Source organism: Varanus komodoensis, unplaced genomic scaffold (assembly GCF_004798865.1).
Source record: "Varanus komodoensis strain SLA01 unplaced genomic scaffold, ASM479886v1 scaffold33, whole genome shotgun sequence".
NCBI lineage: Eukaryota > Metazoa > Chordata > Lepidosauria > Squamata > Varanidae > Varanus > Varanus komodoensis.
In genome coordinates, this window is record NW_025335817.1 from 5,292,858 (window position 1) to 5,316,370 (window position 23,513).

A 23,513-nucleotide genomic window follows, 5' to 3' on the forward strand; every position below is an offset into this window, starting at 1 on the left:
ACTGCTGTCACCTGAGCTTCCAATGAAAGCTCTGGGTCGAGGAGCACTCCCAAGCTGCAGACCTTGTCCCTAAGAGGGAGTGCAACCCCATTCAGGACTAGGTTCAATTCACCCTCCCAGAAGCCCAATCCGCCAACCAACAGGACCTCCGTCTGTTATCCATGATTTGCCATGATAGCTAGATGGAACTTCCCTGATCAATGGTGATATAGCTTTGAATTCCTGCCCATGTCCCCCAAAAACAGGTGCACACAAGCCTCTGATACCACAGAAGACATACAGCCAGCAGGATGGGTAGGCATTTACAGCCTTCTCCTCCACAAATACATCCGATTCACTTTCTGCACCACCCAAATCAGTGATTGCTGCATCTTGTGGAAGTGAATCTCATAGTTTAATTGTGCACCGTTTGAAGGAGTCCTTCTTTTTATCTGCCCTGAATGTCCCATCCATCAGCTTCATGGGATGACCCTTTTGGGTTCTTGGATTATGAGCAAGGGAGAGAAATGTCTCACTATTGGCTTTTCCCACCATGCATAATCGTGTACACCGCTATCGTGCCTTCCGCAGCTCACCCTTTTCCTAACCTAAACCAACCCAGATGTTGCAAGCTTTCCTCACTGAGGGGGTGTAATCCATGAAGTCCAGGGTCTTAAGGTTTATGGCTGCACCGCTGACTATATGAAACATGCTGGACTGGGTAAATCCTGCCAGGAAGGTAGGGAGGTCATCTGTCCACTTCTACAGAGGCAGTCCTCTCTTTGAAGGGCTGTCAGAGGACTGCCCACTATTTTGAAGTCTCTAGAATGGCTTTATACTAAGAAGGCCTTTCAGTTGCCCATCAGCAGCACCTGGACAGCAGGCGGAGCTAGTTGTTACCTTCCACACTAGGTAGAAGTGTTGTATTCCTATTTAAATTACAATTATTTCTAATTTCTTTTTTTAATGATACTGCTCATCCAGCCGGTTGAGCTCTGAACAACGTCACATTAAGACTGAAATAAAATAATTCATTAATATGTGTATCTGTATGCTCTCTGTAAGCAGCCCAGGGACATTTTTAGTAATTGGGATGGCATACAAAAAACTTAAATACATAAATAAAATCTGCATAGATATATATAGATATAGATAGACATATAAATCTTTTTTAAAAAATGTATCTACACGTATAAATTAACATTTGCAAATGCACGCTCCTGTTTGGGATGATGCATTTACTCCTCTTCCTTCGTGGGCAATTCCTACGTGGCCGTCCTACCGGCAAGCAGATCAGCACCCTGGACAGATACTCAGGGAACGCATGTTGCCCACGGCTGCCCTGGGGATTGCGAGGCCTCTTGCGTGCGTGCGGCCTAGGAGTCAGACTCTGCCACGCGAACACCAGCAGGTGGGCTGCTGCTCCGTAAGGAGGAGGGAACCGTGAAGCGTTACCATTTCTGCCTCCAGTTTCCCTTTGGCATCGCTGTCTGTTTGGCTCGGGATGTAGGCCAGGTCTTCCGACGCTTTTTCGCGATCTTTCACTTCGTTGGCGATCAGCTGCTGCAGCACTTCCGCCACCTCGTCCTCCAGGGTGTAGGCTTGGCTTTCTGTAATCTGGAGTGGGGCGGGGGAGCGGAGAAGAGCGGCGGTGCCCCTACCCCATGTCAGCTCTGATCTCTTGATCTGTTCGTTGCTTGCACAGCCCACGTTTCCCCTCCCAGACACGGCTCCTGAAATGCCACCCTGCTTTACCTTCACCACAGCCCTGCCAAGAAGGGAGCAGTGGCTGGCCCAAAGCCACCCGGTGAGCTGAGTGGGGGCTTGATTCCTCCCTGTCCCCCACAGTTGCAACCCGACACTTTAATCAGTTTACCCCACTGAGCCCCTATTTCCACATTTTTCATTGTTTGTTTAGCTGGTCTCAGTCAGTGTTGGCAGTTCTGTCTTTTGGGAGACAGTCCTAGATCAGTGGCCATATCATTAAGCAGCATGAGACACTGGCGTCAGGTGGGAAATGCTGAGTGGTGTGGAGGGGGCGAAGGATTGGAGCACCCCCGAAGGCAGCTAGCCCTGTAGCTCCCAATCCAGTTTGCTGCCTTCGGGTGCTTTCCTCCACCACCACTGAACAATTCCCTGTCCAGAAGGGCAGTGGAGGTGATGGCGGAGAAACCAACGTATCCTTCAGCTCGGACAGCGCGAGGTCTTGGGCTGCACCGATCAACATGCTCTGCATGCAGAAGACCCCAGTCCCAAGCATAACTAGCAGGAATGGGAAAAAGACCTTAAATGATTGGACTTGACCACCTGCAGCTGGACAGACTGCTAGTCTGGCTCAGAATAAAGCACCTTCATGCAACCACATCCTGTCTTTCTACACATGTGCTAATAAGGGGCACGCGCTGGCCAGCTGTTGTGCAGAGCTGGTCTCCCCCAGGAAGCTGGAGCATCCATTCTTTAATTCAATCTGCATTTAGAGATTTCCTTTTGAAATCAACTGCATCTAGCGGAACACTGCTGAAGGCTTAATTGGATGATGTGGAACCCTGTCCCTTGATTAAGAACACCCCCATGCACCAGCTGCTGTGGAACTCGGGCAGGAGTCTGCTCTGGCACTCATGCCTTGCTGGCGGGCTTCGCATGAGCAGCTGATGGGCCACTGTGTGAACAGAATATAGATTATTCTTTTTCTGATCCAGCAGGGCTCTTTTTTCTTTCTCTTTTACTGAATTTCAAACCCAGAACTCAAACAAAAAAGAAGCAAAGGGGGAAAAATAAAAATATTGCCATTTTCTTGCATGGGATTTAAGTAAATCTGTTAAAGTGGATACACATAGACGAGGTACCCCTATAGTACAGTATACTGCAAAGTGTTTCCTTTATATGCTGGCTCTTCCTTTGCTCTCACATTTGACTCAGGGTTGGGTGCTCCAATGCCACCAGGACAGTCAAGCCACAGCTGGTTGCAGTCGGACCTTTAAGGAGCTATCCAGGGTCCTGACACTAGTTTGGAGGTGGAGTTCCGCACCATGGGCAGCAATTTTAAAGTTTGTACTAAATGGATACACCACCCCAATGGCACTGGAGCAACACCCCAATGCGCCAATGCGCGACTGCAGATGGGTGCAAGGAGTGAAAAAACCGAATCAGCTTTCCTGGATGTGCAGGACCACAACTCTGAGCCTCTCCCAGATGTTGTCCAAGTCATTTGAAAGCACCAATTTGGAGGGTGTTAAGCACTCCATTTACCTCTCTGTGCAAAATTCTTTGACACCACATTTCAACAACTGCAAGAGTTTGGTCATCACTTGATATGCTTTAGTTGCATTAATTTAATTCACTGGTGCAATGCCTCCTGTCAACGGCCTTCAAAAATAATTTTAGCTTGCAGAGGATATGTTTCATATACATATCACAAATCACACGGTGATCTCCAGAAACTCTGCAGTGGGGGACTCTAACTGAGACCTGAGCTGCAGTCCAACCTTGAAGCTCTTTTTCATCTGCAACATGTGCAGCATTAATAAGGAGCCATTGTTGATCAAGGGAATTACTTTTCTGCCTCTGCAGTTCTATTTTTCTACTTTCTCAGTTTATTTGCCCATCAGAAAGCCATCCAAGAACTTGGCATCTTTACACAGCATGGCTGAGCTTCAAACAGCAGGTTTAACTGCAGGGCGAGATTGAAACCACTGATTCAAAGGAGCACCCCCTCGTTTTAAGAGAAAACTATTAATTAATTAATGGCTTTTTAAATAGTAACTGAAGCAAAAATAAGGGGAGGGGGAAATCAATTGGGCATTTAAATAAATGGGTGTCTGGAAACTTACAAGGCCCAGATTAAGAAGCTTGGAAACGATCTTGTCAAAGACGCCTCTGTCATTCTCTTCATATATCCGCATGGCAATCTTCTGGACGATGTCCTCAGCTGTTAATGGTGTGCCATCAAGCTGATGGAGTCCATCTGGGTCATCTGAAAGTATCATAGTTTAAGATAGTGGTGCTTGTGGAATATGGTACATGCTGTTATTACATGGATAATGAGTACATTAGGCAGTTTTTAGATACATCTGGACTACCAATGGCTGAGCTGCCTGAACTGCCAGGACTTTTTGACAGACATGGATGGTGATGCCATCTGCCACCCCATTCAGAATTTCTGACTTGGCTGAGTTTAGCCGTAATCCTCACAGTGCATGGAGGGAAATGTATTTTCTTAGCAACAATATATTGCTGAAATCTCCGTTGAAAGGCAGATCGTTTGGGGGTGTCTTGTTCCTGAAAGGGGAATTTGGCTGTACAAAAGACCTGCTCCCCCTAGAGAAGAATACTTTGATGACGCTGATCAACACAGGTGCCTGCATCTTGGACGCTACTTAGGGATGTGGCTATGAGAACTGTCATGATGGCTTCAAAGTTTGCTACTATACCATTGGAAGTGAGTATAGAAAATTGTATACCACTTCCATCAGTACTGCTCTGGGCCTGCTAGTTAATGAGGAACTCCATCCACTTAAGATACTTTTCATTTGTAAACAGGAGTCTAGTGGGACAAGATTGCACGGAGATAAATCTTTCTCAGAGAACTAGAAATTAAATTTAGGTCCAACAAAATGCAGTGTTTATTTTCATGCCACACACTACTGAGAGATGGAATTCACTGGCACAAGTGGGTTGTGAGAGTTGCCAGTTCTTCGGTGACTTCAAGATTGATTTAAAATGCAAGATATAATAGCTAAATGAAATACTCCATGATTAGAGGCAGCATATCTCTGAATACTATTCTTGTTCTACTTGTAAGCTTTTCAGGAGTATCGTACTAGGGAAAAGATCATAGCGTTGAGCTAGAGAACATGCTAAAAATTAAGAAGGTCCTCCTTTGAACCTAGCCCCTCCATTTAAAAGGAACACAGGCAGAGGAAGTAGGAAGGGCTGAGACTTGGTGAAGTTGCTAGTAAGTTCAGTTTAGACCAATGGACTAACTCAGTGGATGGGCCAATGGGCTAACTTAGTAGCAACTTAATACTAAGCTGAGGAGATGTGCTAACTCAGTTGAGGACAGTTTATAAAGGCTGGAAAATAGGACTGGACCCCTCTAGATGTTGGATTCCAGCCCCCATCAGCCCCAGTCAGCTCGGCCAACAGCATCTGGAGGTCCACGGTTCTGGCCAAATACGTTTTGCTGATGGAGATGGAAAAGTTCTTGGCACCTTCCTCCCAAACCAAGGTGGACTCAAGGTTAGGCTGTTGTTTTGATGCCTGTGGCAGATTTCACAAGCTAAGCATTTGCCATCCTTTCATGAAAATCAGTTGTCAAATTGTAGGGCCAGCTCTGCCTGTGAACCTTCCGTCGCAGTTCAAACAAGGATTCCTTAAATTATTCTAAAGAACACCATCTTCATATGCCAATATGATCTGAATGTCAGAGAAATCCACAATGGATTCAACTGAATTTGGATTTCTATGAATCTGACCTGCAGATATTGCAGAGGATTGGCTTTTTCCAAGGACCGTTTTTTTAATTGACATGGGAATTGTGCTAATTCTCATTAACTAATGCTCAGGAACACATTTGCACAGGTGTCTATTAGCACTAATGCAAACTGGGGCAAATAGAAGGATTAAAAAATTGCTTTCCATCAATGAGCAGATGATTGAATGAAAGACACCCAACACTCTACATCACAGATCGGAGTTCTGTGCATCTCTGTTCTGCATTACTCCGTTGGATCTAGTCATGGTGACTTGGGCATGCTCAACAGCTTTCCCATTCAGTTCAGGAGAGACGACTAGTCACATCTGTTGTGTGCATGTAGCTGCCCTCTTTATCAATGTGAATGGGGTAGTCTATAAGTGCAGGAGTTCCCTGAGCTTATGCTCTGTGGAGGAATGATATAATTACATTGCATCCCATGTTAGTACTACTTAGAGTAGGCCTGTAGAGAGGGGAGGCAGGTCTGCACATCCAGCAACTGTCCTTGGTGTTCCAGGATGCGGAACCCATTCTAGGGTGGTAGCGAGGCTCAGCACCACGGACAGCTCTCACAACGCTGACAAAGCTGCAGTGGATGTGGCACTGCAATGACATAGGAGTCAACCGCTTTTCTTGCCTATAGAAACGGATGGGGAATTAAATTAGTCATGATTATGTTCAATTCCTTATAGATAGTCTAGGCAGGACAATGAGTAGACACCACCCATTGCAGTCAAAATTAGTTCCGTAAACAGTGGTTTTTCCCACCAGGCTCACTTTTGTCCTCTATTTTGGTGTTTTTTTTTTTTTTTTAAAGGCAAAACAGTCTTAATATAGTGACAAAACATAACAGCACATTTTCACTATGCAAAAAAGCTTATAGAAGTCTGCCAATCAAATAACAGATGTATTAAAAGGATCCTGGTTCTTCTATCCATGGTTCTCTAATAACATATGGAGACTGCTATGCACTTGGAATGCATCCACGGATAACAGGCAAGGATTTGGCAATGGCTGAGATGTTGTTTGTGCACCAAAGTGAGCTTTGTAGTGCTGTCTGGTTCCTGTGATGCTGATTACTCACAACATCTTTGGCCAGCACCCCACCCCCACCTCCAGATGCCTTGGACGACAGCTAAACGATGTCAAAGAAATCCGTGATGATTCAAATGAATTTGGAGTTTTATGCTTCCAGCCTATGGATTCCCCAGCAGATGGGCTTTTTCTGAGTCACGATTCCATGGACTGTTTGTTGTTGTTTTTTTAAGCTGTTTTTGGTGTGGAAGGATTTGCAAGAATTTGCAATAGCAAATGCAAGATCAAATGCTCAGATCAAGGGCTCTCAAAGTTTGATTCAAACCATGCTGACCATTGGCACAACCCAGACTGAATGGCTTGTTTTGTTTGAACAGTGGTAATTGTAGACATGGGACCTACAAAGTGAACCAATCTGTGCTCCTGAAAAATGTATCAGGTGCAGAACGATGCACCGGGCACAAAGCGATAGAGCCCAAGCAATCACCTTCCCAACTGCAATTCATGCTCCAAAAAGCCACCTCACCGATTGCTTGTTTGTCAACAAATGTTTTCCAGCTACTGAGCATATTTAGACAACAGGTGTGGGGAGTGTATTGCCCCATTTTTAAAGGGATCTTTTCCCCCTACAACTGCAAATTCTGAGGTCCCCTGAAGCATGCTGGAACTTTCTTCTTGTTTCTGATTCCAGCTGTGTGGGCACCAGCTATCTGAGTCCATAACTATAGGGAATGTCGATTCTCTGTGACATTTCCAAACTGCCTTTCAGTTTGAGTTTCCAAATGGTGTGCAATAAAAGCGACGGTAACAATCAGTCAGCCAGTTTTTATGACGCCGCAAGAGTGCTTTTTTTCTTGCAACAGACTAAGAGCTGCTTCCAAAGGGCTATTTTCACTGGAATTTCATCATGTGGGTTAAAGAATTAAACTCTGTCCCGGTTGTGCTGTGGTCCACATCTGGACTGGGCTCCCCACGGATGGCCTTTTACACATGTGCACAAACCAATATGCATCCGTTACTCAGGAGTGAGGCATCTCCAGCTGCTGACAACTTTTGGAAGGCCACTCCCATTCCTGTCCCATCCTTTCCAATCATTTGGTGGGGAGGCCTCCTGGCTTTTGCACCATTTGTCTCCACTCTAAGGACACAATCCCACGCATGTTTAGGCAGAAAAAGACTACAGTTTCAATTTGATTGAAGTATGGGCCCAATTTAAGCTGCTGGTTTTGACCTACAAAGCCCTAAATGGCTTGGGACCAGGACACCTGAAGGAACTTCTTTTTCCCTATATTTCCTCCCACCCCCTAAGTTCTGCAGCAGAGGCCCTGCTCCGGGAACCCTCCTTGAAGGAGGTTAGGGGAGTGAATACCCAGAAGAGGGCCTTCTCTGTGGTGGCACCCCAACTGTGGAATGTGCTCCACAGAGAGGTTTGCCTGGCGCCGACTTTATATGCTTTTTGGCACCAGGTAAAACCCTTTTTATTTGCCCAACATGTTAAGGCTTAAATAATTTTTATCTGGTTATATTAATATTCTCAGTCACATTTTGTCTTGTTATTGTATTCTTTGATTGTCTGTATTATTGTTTATTTATTGTAAGCCGTCCTGAGACAATTGAATTGTATAGGATGGGATAAAAATATTCTAAACAAACGAGCAAATTAATAGAAAAACCACAATGGCAAGCATTCCCCAGCCAACAGCCTTGGGCTCAAAGGGCTTGATGCCCTCGATATGTTCCAGTAGCAAACTCAATCCTCTGGGTACCATTCATGCATCCTAGGGAGAAGTGTTTGAAGACTTTGGGTCACTGTAAGTCTTGCAGAAGGACCTTTGAGCATAATCAGGAGGGGCAGCCCAGTGCGGGTTCAGTGATCATGGCATGCTGGCTGGCTGGCTATGGACTGGGGTGTGGAAGCCACAGGCCAAACATACAAAAAACGAAATAAAACGTATTTTCACTTAATGCTCCTACTGTTGGTAACTGCATTCCATGGGTGGGAAGCCCAACAGCAAAAGGGGCAGGGCCAGAATGCCAGCACCTTTTAGCTTGGCGCAGGGGCCTCCCAATCTTCTCGAATGGGGGAGACGCCAAACCCGAGAACCCTCCAAATGTTGGGTGATGCTGGGGAACAGGGAGAATGGCCATCCGAGCTGCTTGGAGGCCTGGACTGGGAAGTGAGGAAGGCCAGATCTGCTGAGCACACAACTGCACCCTGCATCCTCTGTGTGTACAATGTGTGTTCAAAGCACAGTGTCGGTGTTTGATATACCTTGAAATTTATAGTCCAGACCACTTTTAGTGGAGTCGTAATCGTCCACCAGCCTGCGACTCTTGGTGGAATCAGTGTCATCAAGGGCCAGCTGTTGATCAAACAGGGAACTTCTGATCGAGTCCCCTTCCTTTTCCTTTCTCTCCTTCTCCACTGCTGACTTCAACAGGTTCAGGTCATCAGCCAAGGAATAATTTCTGAATTCTGGCTTGTTTTCTGGAAAATGTATAACATGGCAGTATGAGAAACCATCTCATTGCTCACAGCAACTGGCGAGATGACTGCATCTGTACCAAGCAATAGAAGTTTACCTGCGGAGGCTGCTTTTTTCATTCTGTCTGCTTCTGCCTCTGCAATCTGTTTTGGGGAAAAAGATTGTATATGAGTACGTATGCCCAATTATTTTGCACACAGGTTTGGATTATGGGTGTGCCCTTCCCTGCTCTTTCTCTTTCTTGCTTTCCCTCTTTCTCTCTCAAACACTCTCTTGTATATATTTGTGATGTTTATTCAGGAGCTGGGAAAGTATTTTCTTAAGCAGTGCCCTTTAAGCTAGATCTTTTACAGAAAATATGGGGTACCTCTCCTTCATGGATCCCTGCCTTGTCGTGGCAAAGGGGCTTGCGTAGCTCAATGAAGCTATGAGCTATGCCGTGCAGGGCCACCCAAGACGGACAGGTCATGGCAGAGAGCTCTGACAAAACGTGATCCACTGGAGAAGGAAATGGCAACCCACTCCAGTATCTTTGCCATGAAAACCCCATGGACAGTACCAAAAGGCAAAAAGATATGACGCCGGAAGATGAGCCCCTCAGGCTGGAAGGTGTCCAATATGCTACTGGGGCTAGTACTAGTAGCACCAGAAAGAATGAAGCGACTGGGTCAAAGCCGAAAGGACATTCAGATGTATCTGGTGGTGAAAGGAAAGTCCAATGCTGCAAAGATCTATACTCCATAGGAACCTGGAATGTACGATCCATGAATCAAGGCAAGCTGGACAGGGTCAAACAAGAGATGACAAGACTGAACATGGACATCTTAGGAAACAGTGAACTAAAATGCACAGGAATGGGTGAATTTAGTTCAGATGATCATCAGGTATACTACTGCGGGCAAGAATCCCTCAGAAGAAATGGAGTAGCCTTCATAGTCAATAAAAGAGTAGGAAAAGCAGTACTGGGATACCATCCCCAAAATGACAGAATGATCTCAGTTTGAATCCAAGGCAAACCATTCAACATCACAATAGTCCAAGTCTATGCCCCAACCACTGGTGCTGAAGAGGCTGAAGTTGACCGGTTCTATGAAGGCCTATGACACCTTCTAGAATTAACACCAAAAAATGATGTCCTTATCATCATGGATTGGAATGCTAAAGGAGGAAGCCAAAAGATAACTGGAATAACAGGCAAGTTTGGCCTTGGAGTACAAAATGAAGCAGGGCACAAGCTGGTAGAATTTTGTCAAGAGAATACGATGGTCATAGCAAACACCCTTTTCCAACAACCCAAGAGACGACTCTACACATGGACATCACCAGATGGTCAACATAGAAATCAGATTGACTATGTGCTCTGCAGATGGAGAAGCTCGATACAGTCAGTAAAAACTAGACCAGGAGCTGACTGTGGCTCAGATCATGAGCTTCTCGTTGCAAAATTTAGGCTTAAATTGAAGAAAGTAGGGAAAAGCACTAGGCCACTCAGGTATGACCTAAATCATATTTCTGATGAATATACAGTAGAGGTGACAAATAGATTTAAGGAATTAGATCTGATAGACAGCGTGCCTGAAGAACTATGGACGGAGGTTCGCAACATTGTACAAGAGGTAGCAACTAAAACCATCCCAAAGAAAAAGAAATGCAAGAAAGCAAAATGGCTGTCTAAGGAAGCTTTACAAATTACTGAGGAAAGAAGGGAAGTGAAAGGCAAGGAAGAAAGAGAAAGATACATCCAATTGAATGCAGAATTCCAGAGAATAGCTAGAAGAGATAAGAATGCCTTCTTAAATGAACAGTGCAAAGAAATAGAAGAAAACATTAGAATAGGGAGGACCAGAGATCTCTTCAAGCAAATTGGAGATATGAAGGGAACATTTCATGCAAAGATGGGCATGATAAAGGACCAAAATGGCAGGGACCTAACAGAGGCAGAAGAGAAGAGGTGGCAAGATTACACAGAAGAACTATACAAGAAAGAGCTTAACGTCCCTGATAACTACAATGAGGTGGTCACTGGCCTCAAGCCAGACATCCTGGAATGTGAAGTCAAATGGGCCTGAGGAAGTCTGAGCAACAACAAAACTAGTGGAGGTGACAGTACTCCAGCTGAGCTATTCAAAATCCTAAAAGATGATGCAGTAAAAGTGCTACACTCAATATGCCAGCAAATTTGGAAAACTCAACAGTGGCCACAGGATTGGAAAAGGTCAGTTTACATTCCGATCCCAAAGAAGGGCAATGCCAAAGAATGTTCAAACTACTGCACCATTGCATTCATTTCACATGCTAGCAAAGTGATGTTCAAAATCCTACAAGCTAGGCTCCAGCAGTATGTGGACCGAGAACTACCAGAAGTACAGGCAGGATTTCGAAGAGGGAGAGGAACTAGAGATCAAATTGCCAAGATACGTTGGATCATGGAGAAAGCTAGAAAGTTCCAGAAAAACATCTACTTCTGCTTCATTGACTATGCTAAAGCCTTTGATTGTGTGGATCACAACAAACTGTGGCAAGTTCTTAAAGAGATGGGAGTACCAGACCATCGTATTTGTCTCTTGAGAAACCTATATGCGGGTCAAGAAGCAACAGTGAGAACTGGACATGGAACCACTGATTGGTTCAAAATTGAGAAAGGAGTTCAGCAAGGCTGTATACTGACGCCCTGCCTATTTAACTTATATGCAGAGCACATCATGAGAAAGGTGGGGCTATATGAATCATCAGTTGGAATTAAAATTGCTGGGAGAAATATCAACAACCTCAGATATGCAGATGATACCACTCTAGTGGCAGAAAGTGAAGAGGAACTAAAGAGCCTCTTGATGCAGGTGAAGGAGGAGAGTGCAAAAGTTGGCTTGAAACTCAACATTAAGAAAACTAAGATCATGGCATCCGGTCCTCTCACTTCCTGGCAAATAGATGGGGAAGAAATGGAGGTGGTGACAGATTTTATTTTCCTGGGCTCCAAGATCACCGCAGATGGGGACTGCAGCCAAGAAATTAAAAGACACTTGCTCCTGGGGAGGAAAGCTATGGCAAATCTAGACAGCATACTAAAAAGCAGAGACATCACCCTGCCAACAAAAGTGCGCATAGTCAAGGCTATGGTTTTCCCAGTTGCAATGTATGGCTGTGAAAGTTCGACCATAAGGAAGGCTGAGCACTGAAGGATTGAGGCCTTTGAATTGTGGTGCTGGAGGAGACTCCTGCGAGTCCCTTGGACCGCAAGGCTATCAAACCGGTCTTTCCTAGAGGAGATCAATCCTGACTGCTCTTTGGAAGGCCAGATACTGAAGATGAAACTCAAATACTTTGGGCACCGAATGAGAAGGAAGGACTCCCTGGAGAAGACCCTAATGCTGGGAACAATAGGTGGCAAAAGAAGAAGGGGACGGTAGAGGATGAGGTGGCTGGAAGGAGTCACTGAAGCAGTTGGTGTGAGCTTGGGTGGACTCCAGGGGATGGTGGAGGACAGGAAGGCCTGAAGGAATGTTGTCCATGGGGTCGCAATGTGTCAGACACGACTTCACGACTAACAACAACAATGGAGTACCCCTGGCCTATGGGCCTATTTGGCTGTAGAAGTAGCCCATCTGACCCAGGGGGCCTTGGGTGAGGCATCCCCTGTCCCAGAAGTCCCACCTCCTGAAGGTTAGCAAATCCTGCAGTTCTTAGGTGGGGAATTGTGCACAGGGGGAATCCCCACTGCTTTTTTCTCTACCAATGATTGGATGGGCTGATCTAGTGTGCCAAATTGTCCCATGGACCAGAGGTCCCACCCCCTTGGGGAAAAACAAAATACCAGTGAGCCAGAGGAACTCCAGCAAGGAGTCAGTAGGGGACCCAATTCCACCGCATGTGGGATTTCCCTGGCCGGGCCTCAACATTTCTTCAGCTGGTGCCTTGTTCAGGGAACAGCCATGCATTTGGCTGTGGGCATTTGAAGTGCTTGGCATGTCATCATTGGTAACTGTTGCCATCTTATTATCCTGTATTTTATTCTGCTTTTATAATGTTTGCCGAGTTCCTTTGAGAACCTATTAGCTGAAAGGTGGTATAACTGATGAAGATGATGATGGGTGGGCATCCCCTTTTATGTCTAGGCTTGCATTTTCTCATGGGTCAGGAAGTGGGGATAGTACCCAAAGTAGGCAGATGACCCACTTTCTCTTTCTGCCCCTGCCCCATGTTTTTTCTCTCCTTTTTCTTTCCCATGCAATGTCTTAGCAGGGAAGCAACAGGTCTCTCTTGCCAGAAGTCTGAGCTGATTGCATGCAGGAAGCTTCTGAAGTTGGGCCAAGGGCCAGTTTGCAGTTCAGGCCACGGGCTGCCCAAGCAGTTTAAAAAATTATGTGATCACCCAATAGATACTAGCAGCAGCACAAATATTTAACACACTGTACCAGATTTAAAACAGAACAACTAAAATGCCGGGGAAGTAAAAAGGGACTTCACCAGGTGGTGAAAATAACACAATGTAAGCCTCTGGTGAGCTTCCCTGGGAAGCTTATTCCACAATCGGGGTGCCAAAGCAGAAAAGGCCCTCTTCTTAATAGCACCCCAGCTCACTTCCCTTTGTGGGGCTCCTGCAAAAGGACTGCAGAAGATGACCTTGGGGTCCAGGAAGGGAGATGATACTTTCAAATAACCGAAAGCTTCAACTAGTGATGAAACTGATTGTGTCAGCTACAGAGTAAATTATAGCCTGTCCTGAGCTCTGCGTTTTAACCCAGCAGTGGGTGGTGTCATGAGAGTTCCAGAAAGAGCGGCTTCAGTCCTTAAGTTCTAAGAGGACCTCCTTGCGTACAAAGCTGTCCCTGAAGACACGGACCTGGTATACAGCACCTTCCTAAAAGCAGCTGTCCCAGTGCAGTAGCCGAACACACAGTCTGCAGTCAGAAGGTCCCTCGTTCAGTCCCTGGCAGTCCTCAGCAGTTCAAAGCCACAGGTCGCAGTTGCTTGAAAAGCTGCTTGCTACAAGGCCCAGGGAGTTGCCACAACTCAGAGAATACAATGCAGGATTAACTGCACAAAATGCTGGGCCTGGTATTAATCCACTTCCTCTGTCCCTATTACTTAGATGCCAAGATGATTTCATTTCCCTGGGCATTTGCTTTTTGATCTTTTTCCTTACATGCGTTTGACTCTCTCTTTCAACTCTTTCTTGCCTGGATTTTGAATTGCCACTGGGTCACCCATTTTATCCATTTGGTTATCCAGTGGGCTATTATTGTAATAAACGAGTGCTTTTAAATTTTGTTTTGCAAATCACTTAGAGTATCAGCTGTGGAAAGGTGAGCTAAAGATTATTAAAATGTTCATATAAAAATAAAGTCAAAAGAGAAACAAGAGTTTTGGAGTGGTTGCTTCTAACTCGCAAAGCAACAGAATGAGTGCCGTGCAGCCTGGCGCCTTCCATGTCAGTGGGTGCTGTGTCCACTCCAGGCAGCAGCCAGACCTTTCATGGGGCTGGACTGTCCATGGGGCTGAGCCCAGACCCCAAACTAGGTTTAGCATCAAAGATAACTCCTCTAAATTCAAATGGAAACCCAGAATGGCTACAGCACCTCAATGACATTGAAGTCTTCCGCTACTGCTGCATGAATGATCAGCAAGGTATGAAATTAGGCACTTTAAATGTGCTCAAAGATGCTTTATCTCTCACTTCACAGATATTACTTTAAATAGTTCCTGCAAGTGTTTTCCTTTGAGGAACGCACTGTTCAGCATATCCAGGCATTAACAGAATTCTGAAATATACAGAGAGCAAAGCCAAGGCATGACATCCTTTGGCTCAGGCTGATTTCAAGCCTTTGGGAATCAGTTGCTCAAGATAAATGATAAAGAATGGAGCCTTACAGATTTTCACAGAATGTGGCTACGAAATTATTTGCAAGTGGCTATTCTAGAAGATACTGCCTAGTAGAACCATGAAAAGTGTTCTTGAATGACTAGATCAATAGTTTCCTTCCTGCTTTGGCTAACCTTCAAAACATTCGGGAATCCTGGAACACCTTGAAGACTTCATATAGACTTAATAGATCACAAATCTTGGATATGTAAATTCTACTTTATCAAATGCATGAGTATAATATGCATAACACTGGGGAATTAGTCTGGCTCCGACTAAAAACTGATGACATAGTAGGGCTGCAATGGGATATTTGAGTGCGATCCCCGTTTACCATGCTGGGGTTAACATCCAAGGAAATACGCCAAAGTTCCATGAGAACAATTGTAGTTTTCATAGTAGAACAGGACTTCACTTTTTAAAGATGGTTGCCCTGTATTAGCTTATAGGCTGCTATTCTGAAATTCATTTCTTCGAACTATCATAACTCTCCTGACAATGGAAGGCAGGTCTATCCGCTAGCTTGCTGCCTGTAACAATGCCAAGGAATGATTGGTCAAAATATTAATTTTACCTACCTGTTCTTCTAGTGGTCTCTCTACACTTAATTCTCTGTTGTGTATTGATTTATCTAGAAAAGAGTGACAGAACATACATTTAGTTGTGGTATGCAGGCTCTTTCTCTTTGTTGCTCTGTCTCACACACACCCACATTTGTAGCAAAAAACAAGCCACAGAATTAAACCCTCTTAAATAAGCTGCATATACTCTGAAGATGCTGAAACTATGTTGCAGGGAAGCTTTTAAGTTAGAGAAGGAGCAAAGAGTTTGCTTGGGCCTTGCTTTTGTTTAAGAAATTAGCCATGAATATTTCCTTTGTACTGGAGCCTCCCTGTTCCTTTTTATCAAGAAACAAACCCCACATTTAAAAAAAAAAACCTCATCTAGGAACTGGACCAAAATAGCACCAACCTAATCGGATTGGAATAATCAAGAGATTAAAGGATCTTATGACATTATGAGCAACCCACACAAAGAGAGACATGGGAAATGTCTCTGCACAATGGATAAGGCATTTCCAGAATATGCGTTGGGATGAAGGAAATCTGAAACAAAAGGGAACAAACAGCAACCTTCTCCAATTACTCAGAAAAGGAAAGGAGAGAATTCCCATTCTGCCTTTTAACCTGGCACACTCATCGACCTTGACCAGTTCGAATTTACACCCACCTTGCCACTCCTGTGTCCCCCAGATGTGCTGTACTGCAACTCCCATCATTCCCAGCCAGTGCAGCCCACAGCTGCAGCCAATGATGGGAACTGCAGTCCAACATATCTGGAGAGCACAGTGTTGGGAAGGTGGGTTTAGAGTCTCAGGACTGACTTCAAAGCAGGACAGTACAAAAAGGTCTCCAATTTTTCACATCAGACTCCATCAACTTAGCATGTGGACATCCTTCTTTAAGCAAGTGTCCAGATTCACAAAACCCTTCTTCAGGCTACGAGCGGGCCAACGGGCAAAGGAGTTTACACCTACCCCATACGGGGAAGTTTGAATGCGAGTCCTATGTCAGGCGAAGTTCAGACGAGCCAGCAGAAGGTACCTACCGCCTCGGGCGCCCTCGGGCTTGGGGAAACCACGGACGTGGCCCACGATCAGTGCCATCACTGGAAGCAGGAGCGCCGGCTTCGGAAGCATCTCTCCCCGCGGCTCCCGTGCCCTGAGCACCGTCTGGAGAGAAGGCGAGCTCGCCTCAGCGCCGGAGGTGGAGGGCGCGGGCGGGGAGCCCTCCCTCTCCCGGCGGCTTGAGCAAGACCCCGGCGGCCTCCCCCTTCCCCCGGGAAGGCTTTGTGGCGGCGCCTCCCGCCGGGCGGACCTCAGCCAGCGGCCGCGGGAGCGGCGCCCCGGGCGCTGTCCAGCCTCCTGGTGCTGGAACCGCCGGCGCCGCGCCCGCCGCTGGGCGAGCCCGCTCACTCTGGCGGCAGGCTGCGGAGACGTCTTCTCGCGCCCGCCGCCTTCTTTTTCTTTCCCCGGTCGGTGGATGAGCTGGTTCCCTTCCCTGTTGATCGCCCCGGACAGGGGTGGGAGGAGGAAAAGGGGAGGAGAATTGGAAGGGAGGGGGTCTGCGGATGCGGGAGCATGCGTGCACCACCTGGTCACACACACACACACACTCGCTCACACAGCCCTCTAACCTACCCTTGCCTGTTGCAAAAAGCCTCTCTTATGGAGCACTCAGAAAAGCTTTCACATTCAGAAGCAAAGGTTTCTGCTGCTGGGTTTGCAAGCCCACAACGTGGGCACCTTTCATCCATTCTAGCAGGCACATTGGAACACACGCGCGCACACACCCAAGCTAATGATGCCCACTTCACTGATGAGCAAGGCCTGGGACTCACATTTGTGATGTGTCATTCTTGCTTCTCAAAAGCATGCAGTCTGAGTGGGAATGGCGTTTCTTCCCTGCTGGGTGATTCCAGAAACAAGCTTCAGGCTGAGTCAGGGAACATTATTATCCTGCATCTGGCGAGGTTTAAGGGGAAAAGATCAGTCAGGAAAGTTGGATGCTACAGTGAGATTCCCCTCATTGAATTTCAGGCCCTGCACAGCAGGTCAGCACAGACTTCAAGGCACTTCCTTCATTCCACTCACACCCCTGGCATGCGGTACCTTTCCTATTGATGCACGGCAGGGTAGATCAGTTTAGCCACAGTTCACCACCTGTCTTGTCATAGTCAGGATTCAGAAGTGCAGGCATGAGAGGCAAAAATAATATTTGAGAGCTCCTTATGAGTTTTCAGAGATAGAGCAGGGCCAGAGGTACATATGAAATAGTAGCCATATTAATATATATTAATATCTTTATTAGATCTTTTGGTTGGCCTAATACAAGTATTAATATGACTTCTGGATATTTCCCCCTTATGGCCAATACAGCTGAAGATAACTGTGGGCCATGAGATGTGAAAAGTTTGTTTCCCTTCTCTTGGGTGTTACTTCTCAAGGTCATGGAGGGCACAAGAACAGATGAATTTTTAAAAGCAAGCAAATTCATGAGGATAATAAATCAGTGTTGGGCTGCTGGAGAAACCAACAAATGCCTTCAGAATCCAAATGTCTTTGAATCCAAATTGTGGTTCCACAGCAGACTAGCTTTTTCCAAGTCATTTAAATTCTGCAAATTTGTGGCCTTTTGCTGGTTTGCTTTAAAATTTGTGATGAGATTTGCCTACTTGCAATACTACACACTTGCATTGATGTGCATATGCAAAGATGGAATAAAATTATTTTAATGCCTTTAAAACATCTGCTTCTGTCAAGGAGTGGATGAGGGAATGAAAGATGCCCGACAAGCTGCAAAACACAGATGGAACAGATTCGACAACATCTGAACATCGCAAGGAACAGGAAAATGAATAGAAGAAAAACAGAACAGAATTTATGAAAGACTTTTATTTATAGTAGTTCTATGCCTCCCTTTATGATCAAATCACAGTGTACAAAGTGCACAAATGTACGGCATGCATTAAAACAGCTATTAAAATGCAATTAAAATTGACTAAATTTGGGTTTAAGATACTTGGGTGCCTTTCCTAAGTTTTCAACAGATGCTTAAAATCTGTACAGGATGGTGCCACTCACATTGCAAGCAAGAAATAATTCTGAAGGCAGGTGCCCCAGCAGAAAAGGCCCTTACTTGTCTGCTGTGAGGTGTACACATGCAGGTGATGGAACAAGCAGGAGGCCCTGATCTGTGCATCCCAGTGCATGGACAGGTTGCTGTGGGAGAAGGAATCCCTGCAGGATTTATTGCGGTTTTAGAGTCCTGATGCACCTGATAACAAGCCTATAAGGTATTTTTAAAGCTATCACTTGACAGCTTGGGGGAAAATACTGTGGCTACGGACAGTTTCAGTGTCCAAAGACATCCATGGATTGATTCCAGGCTTGGAAAAAAGAAAAGAGCCGAACAATGCACATTGATTGATTAGGGTATGGAAAGAAGAGCGTGCTCCCACTGGAACCAGCCTGATTCTGAGTAGAGGGAGGGCTCTTCTCTGAATGCCTCTCCTACCAGAAGTTAGTAGTTGTGCTCCAATTTTGGCAAAGTCTCCCTGGAGTTCCATATCTGGTGAATTTTAGATTCAGTTATCTTACTGCTGCTTTCTTGGTTCCTAGGTTTTTCTTTCCTCTTCCTCTTCCCATTTCTGATATTTGTTAGGGAAATTGTAACTGTGTTGTTTGTTTAGCATTGTTTTAATTGAGCTTGAGTTAACTGCCTTGAAATCATTTTTAATTATAAGGTGGTGCACCATTTTTCAAACATGCAAACAAACAAAATTTCTAAAAGAGACAGAGATTATATGCTCTCTTTCACACGCAATTATATATCCCTTTGAAACAGATCATCCTGATGTGCATGTGACTCTGTTTAGTCCTGAACACACTCTGCATGTGCTCAGAAACTGTCTTTAGCATTATTTCACATGTTCAGATGGCTGGTCTAGAGGCTTTCTTCACACATGCTCCACATGGCTGTTTTTATTTCACATGAGTTGTAGATAGTTCTGGACTATCTGGGTCTACTTGGTGGATTCTGGTTCACATTAGGATGCAGTTTATAAAAAGAAGGGAATACATTATGTGGAAATTAGGTTTAGTTTAAAGCCCCTGCAAATGCACAGCACTAAGTGGAAAAATGGCTCTGAAAGATGCTTTATGGAATATCTTTAATCAGGTATCAGTTGAAATCACAGCATGGTGACTAAATTGAAAATATAAAAGAATGAGGCAGGAAACTCAAGCGGATCAATTTCCAAGTTTAATGTAGCTTAATTTTGTGTCCCACCACATCACTGTGTTTATAGGCTAATACAATGAAAATATAGTAGGTTTTAAATTAGGTACTCAGTGTTGCCAAGAATATTTTTAAAAGCCTCACACATTTTCATCTCTTCGTTCCACCATAATTGCGCCATACTCAGTAATATACTGCCCCAGTCCAGAGCCAATTATGGCGAGAGGCCCAAGGAATGAACAATTATTCTCTTGTGTTTCCAGTCAGGACAATATTCAATGTTCTTTGGGTGGATTACAAAAACGTTTGTACAAAAATACAGTAGACACAAAACCCATGAATCTGATAGATGCTATCAATAGATAGACTCTACTGTGTCCTTCTTATTTATTTATTTATTATATTTATATGCTGCTCTGTCTCCTGGGGACTCTATGGGTGGCTTACAATAAAAACCATGAACAGCCAGCATAAAACCATAAAACAAGGATTAGAACAATAAAATCAGATGCACAAAAATAAAATAAAATCCAATATAATATAATATACCAGACAGGAGAAGATATTGAGCAAGCAGCAGTAAGTAGCAGAATAAAACCGAAATAGCCACTAAAAACAAGTGTTAAATAAACTGCTAAAAACTAAACAAAGAAGGCACCAAGTGCATTTTTTTCGAGACAGCAAACCACAAGTAGGTCCTTCTCTTAGCCATTTTCTCCCTTATTTCATTAAGGGGTGGCTCATGGAGAGGGGTCTCCCTTGAAGATCCTTCTTACTATATTGTTCCTTTAAGTACCAAGCTCTTTCACAACAGGTAGTGGCTTCAGTCCTTTTCCTTAATGGTCCTTTTCTTTCTTCTTTTGAAATCTCACCTGTTTGGTAGCTAGTCCACAATAGTCCCTGTGCTGGGAAAAGTTTTTGAAAAGTTCTGTCCAGAACAGCAACTCTCACTCAGGGGCATTTTGCGTAAGCCCCTTTGAGGGTTCGTGTCTGTTCTGAAAACCTTTTATGTATGTGTACTGCTTTGTCCATTTCAGTAGTTTTCAAACTGCCTCCCCTTAAACAATCTTTTACACCTGGATTTGGCTATTGAGGAATTCCTGGATCTCCACCATGGAACGTTTCCTGGGTTGCAGAGCATCTTAAGTTATTTTCTAGGACAGAAATCAACTCCCAGCTTTGCCCTTAAGAGTTTGTTTGGCTTATGAAAATGGATTCTGTGCTCTACCTTAAATACCAGCTCTCAGCACTTAGAGGACTGCAACCCAACTTCCACCCAAACCTCCTTGCGTTTCTAAAAAATATGCTTCCCTTTTTACCTGCATTTGTGCCTTTGTCTCTCCTTTTCTTAAAATAAAAGGGGAATCATGGATATGGTGCAGCTGTGACCTACTGTTCTAACCTAGAATATACCCAACACACCCCTACAAATGGGAATGCTCTTTTGGGGAAGCATGTCCATTACAAACTGATTTTGCTCTTGAGGAACCTGATATGTGTCTTATCAACTCAGGGATTCTAACAGTCAAGTCTGAAAATGATCCTCTTTAACTTTCTTAAATACAAAGTTGTATTTTGGTGCCACCTTCTGGTTTCTTGAGTGTCATCATCTCAAAAGCTTGCCCACAATTTTGTGCTTTTGTGCTTAAACACAATAGTTATATTACTAAATTTCTTAGCAGGTGCAGTTGTAGGTGATCTTTTAATGTTGTTTAATGTTGTTGCATTACAGAGATGTGCAGAAAGTGATGCTGCTGTTACTGCTAAAATAACTGAACAATTATACTCATCCTAAATTTATACAGTTATAAAGCAGGAGTCGTTTTTGCATGGAAGGACCATGAGCTCCATTCTGTTCTGGCACTCAGAACAAATTCCTGGGCTCAGAATACTTTAATTCTAGGTGTGTGCCTTTTGTACCACTCACCAGATGGTGGATCTCTGGGTTTCAATGAAAAACAAAGTAGATCCTGCAAGAATGAAGTCCAGCCATGCCTGGTTTAAATTTTCTCCTAGCTAAGGCCATCTATAACAAAAGGTTTTATAGACAACCATTCCGTACCCTCCAATTATTTGCAATTAAGGACTGTTGTGCATTTATGTTTTATTCTTCCAGTTTGTTGGGAAATTCTGATCAATGTAGCTATAGATTATATTTTATGATTTATTTATGTAAAGGTTTTATATCCCGCCCTTCACAATGTTTCAGGGCAGTAAGACAATACAATACATAAGATGCAGCAACAAAATTACAGTAAATAAAATCCAAACACTATTAACACTATTAGTCACAGGCTCTCAGTCTTGCCTACTTCATGGGGTTCCTGTGAAGATTAAAAGGGACAAGGATCCTGTAAGGTGCAGGATATCACTACAATACATGAGTGAATGAATGAATGAGTGAATAAAAGGAAGGCCTTGCTGGAAAGCCTGAGTTGGGTTAGGCGCAATACATTGTTTAGGGCAGCTGAAAGCCCGTTTATCCCTAATCACAGAACAGGAAGTTGGAAGGGGACATGAAGGCCACTGAGTCCAACTCCCGCTGTTGCAGGACACCACATTGCACTGTCCCACTCAGATGGCTCTCCAGTTTCTTTTTGAATGTCTCTAGTGTGGGAGAGCCCACCACCTCTCTAGGCAGCTGCTTCCACTGTTGTATCGCTCTGATTGTGAGGAAGCTTTTCCTGATGTCCAGCCTGAATCTGGGTTGTTGCAACTTGAATTGATTATTCCATGTCCTGGAATATTCCACTCTGGCATCATCAAGAAGAGATCTTGACCTTCCTCTTTGTGACAGCCTTTCAGGTGCTTATAGAGAGATCTCACGTCCCTCCTCCGTCTTCTCTTCTCAAGGCTGAACATGCCCAGTTCTCTCAGTCTTTCCTCACAGGGCAGTGTTTCCAAATCCTGGATCATTTTTGCTACCCTCCGCTGGACCCTTTCTAATTTGTCTGCATCTTTCTTAAATCTCGGTGCCCAGAACTGGACACAGTATTCCAGATGAGGTCTTACTGTGGCATATAGAACTATCCTTGTGATTTGGAAGTGATTCTTCTATAAATGCATTACAAAATAGCATTGGGCGCAAGGGGTCTGGACTTGTCATGCTCCACCCAATTAAATGCAACAAGAGTGCAAGGAGCCAAAGTATGTTTAATTATTCTCAAAAATAAGTGTGATCACAGGAAATGGCAATTGACCGAGAAAGCATGGTGGAGTCCCCTTTCATAGCTGTGCTGACCAGGTGGTGAAGACAGCAGCCTATTGCGTTGACATCCCCGCAGCGAGTGCTGGTAGGCCCGTTTGAATACAGGTGGCTCCTGCGCTTACCTGCAAGGCTGGGCTACCTGGAGGTTGGGCTGGGACCTCTGGCAGGAGATTGCCCAGTCGCTTGCCACACGCTAGGCTCCAGTTTAGCTGGATGGTGCCTGGGACGGGGCCAGCCTGCCCGGACAGCCGGGGATGTGCTAGAATCGCACCTGCCCTTTTTGGCCGGCCCGGCCCGGCCCGGCCCGCTGGCACGAGAGCCCCGAGGCCTGCTGCGCCCTCCGCTCTGCGGGGCCACGTGCTGCCCACCTGGCCGGGACGCGTCTGCTTCTGGGGCGGCACGCGACGCGATGGCTGAACCGGCTCCCCTTTCGCAGGCGGAGGGCTCGGCCGGGCCGGCTGACGCGCGGCCTCCCGCAGGAGGCACCGGAGCGAGCAAGGGCTCCGTCCGAGCTCACGATGACGCGCCGGCGCCGTTTGTGCGGGACGGCGAGGCTCGGGCGGGCCCCCCGGGCCCGGCCGGGCGCTGCGAGGCCCGGGCAGGCGCTTCCCCGCCCGCCCCAGCGCGCCCGAGGGAGCCCGGAAGTGAGCGCGGCGGCGGCGGGCGCTCGGGC

The 23,513-nt window shown here is 45.4% G+C and overlaps 1 protein-coding gene across 2 annotated transcripts in view; it reads right to left on the minus strand.

Moving 5' to 3' along the window:
• Positions 1-16,532, minus strand: part of SCG3 (secretogranin III) — a 36,985-nt gene extending 20,453 nt beyond the window's left edge. The window contains exons 1-6 of one of the 2 annotated variants that reach the window (XM_044438833.1): positions 16,445-16,532; positions 15,412-15,464; positions 9,071-9,116; positions 8,760-8,975; positions 3,810-3,952; positions 1,435-1,596 (exon numbers count right to left, since the gene is read on the minus strand). In XM_044438833.1, the coding sequence (XP_044294768.1) occupies positions 1,435-1,596; positions 3,810-3,952; positions 8,760-8,975; positions 9,071-9,116; positions 15,412-15,464; positions 16,445-16,532 (708 nt within the window). Of the gene's footprint in view, positions 1-1,434; positions 1,597-3,809; positions 3,953-8,759; positions 8,976-9,070; positions 9,117-15,411; positions 15,465-16,441 lie in introns of both variants that reach the window. The other variant, XM_044438832.1, reaches the window with a different exon arrangement.
• Positions 16,533-23,513: the final 6,981 nt, after the last annotated feature.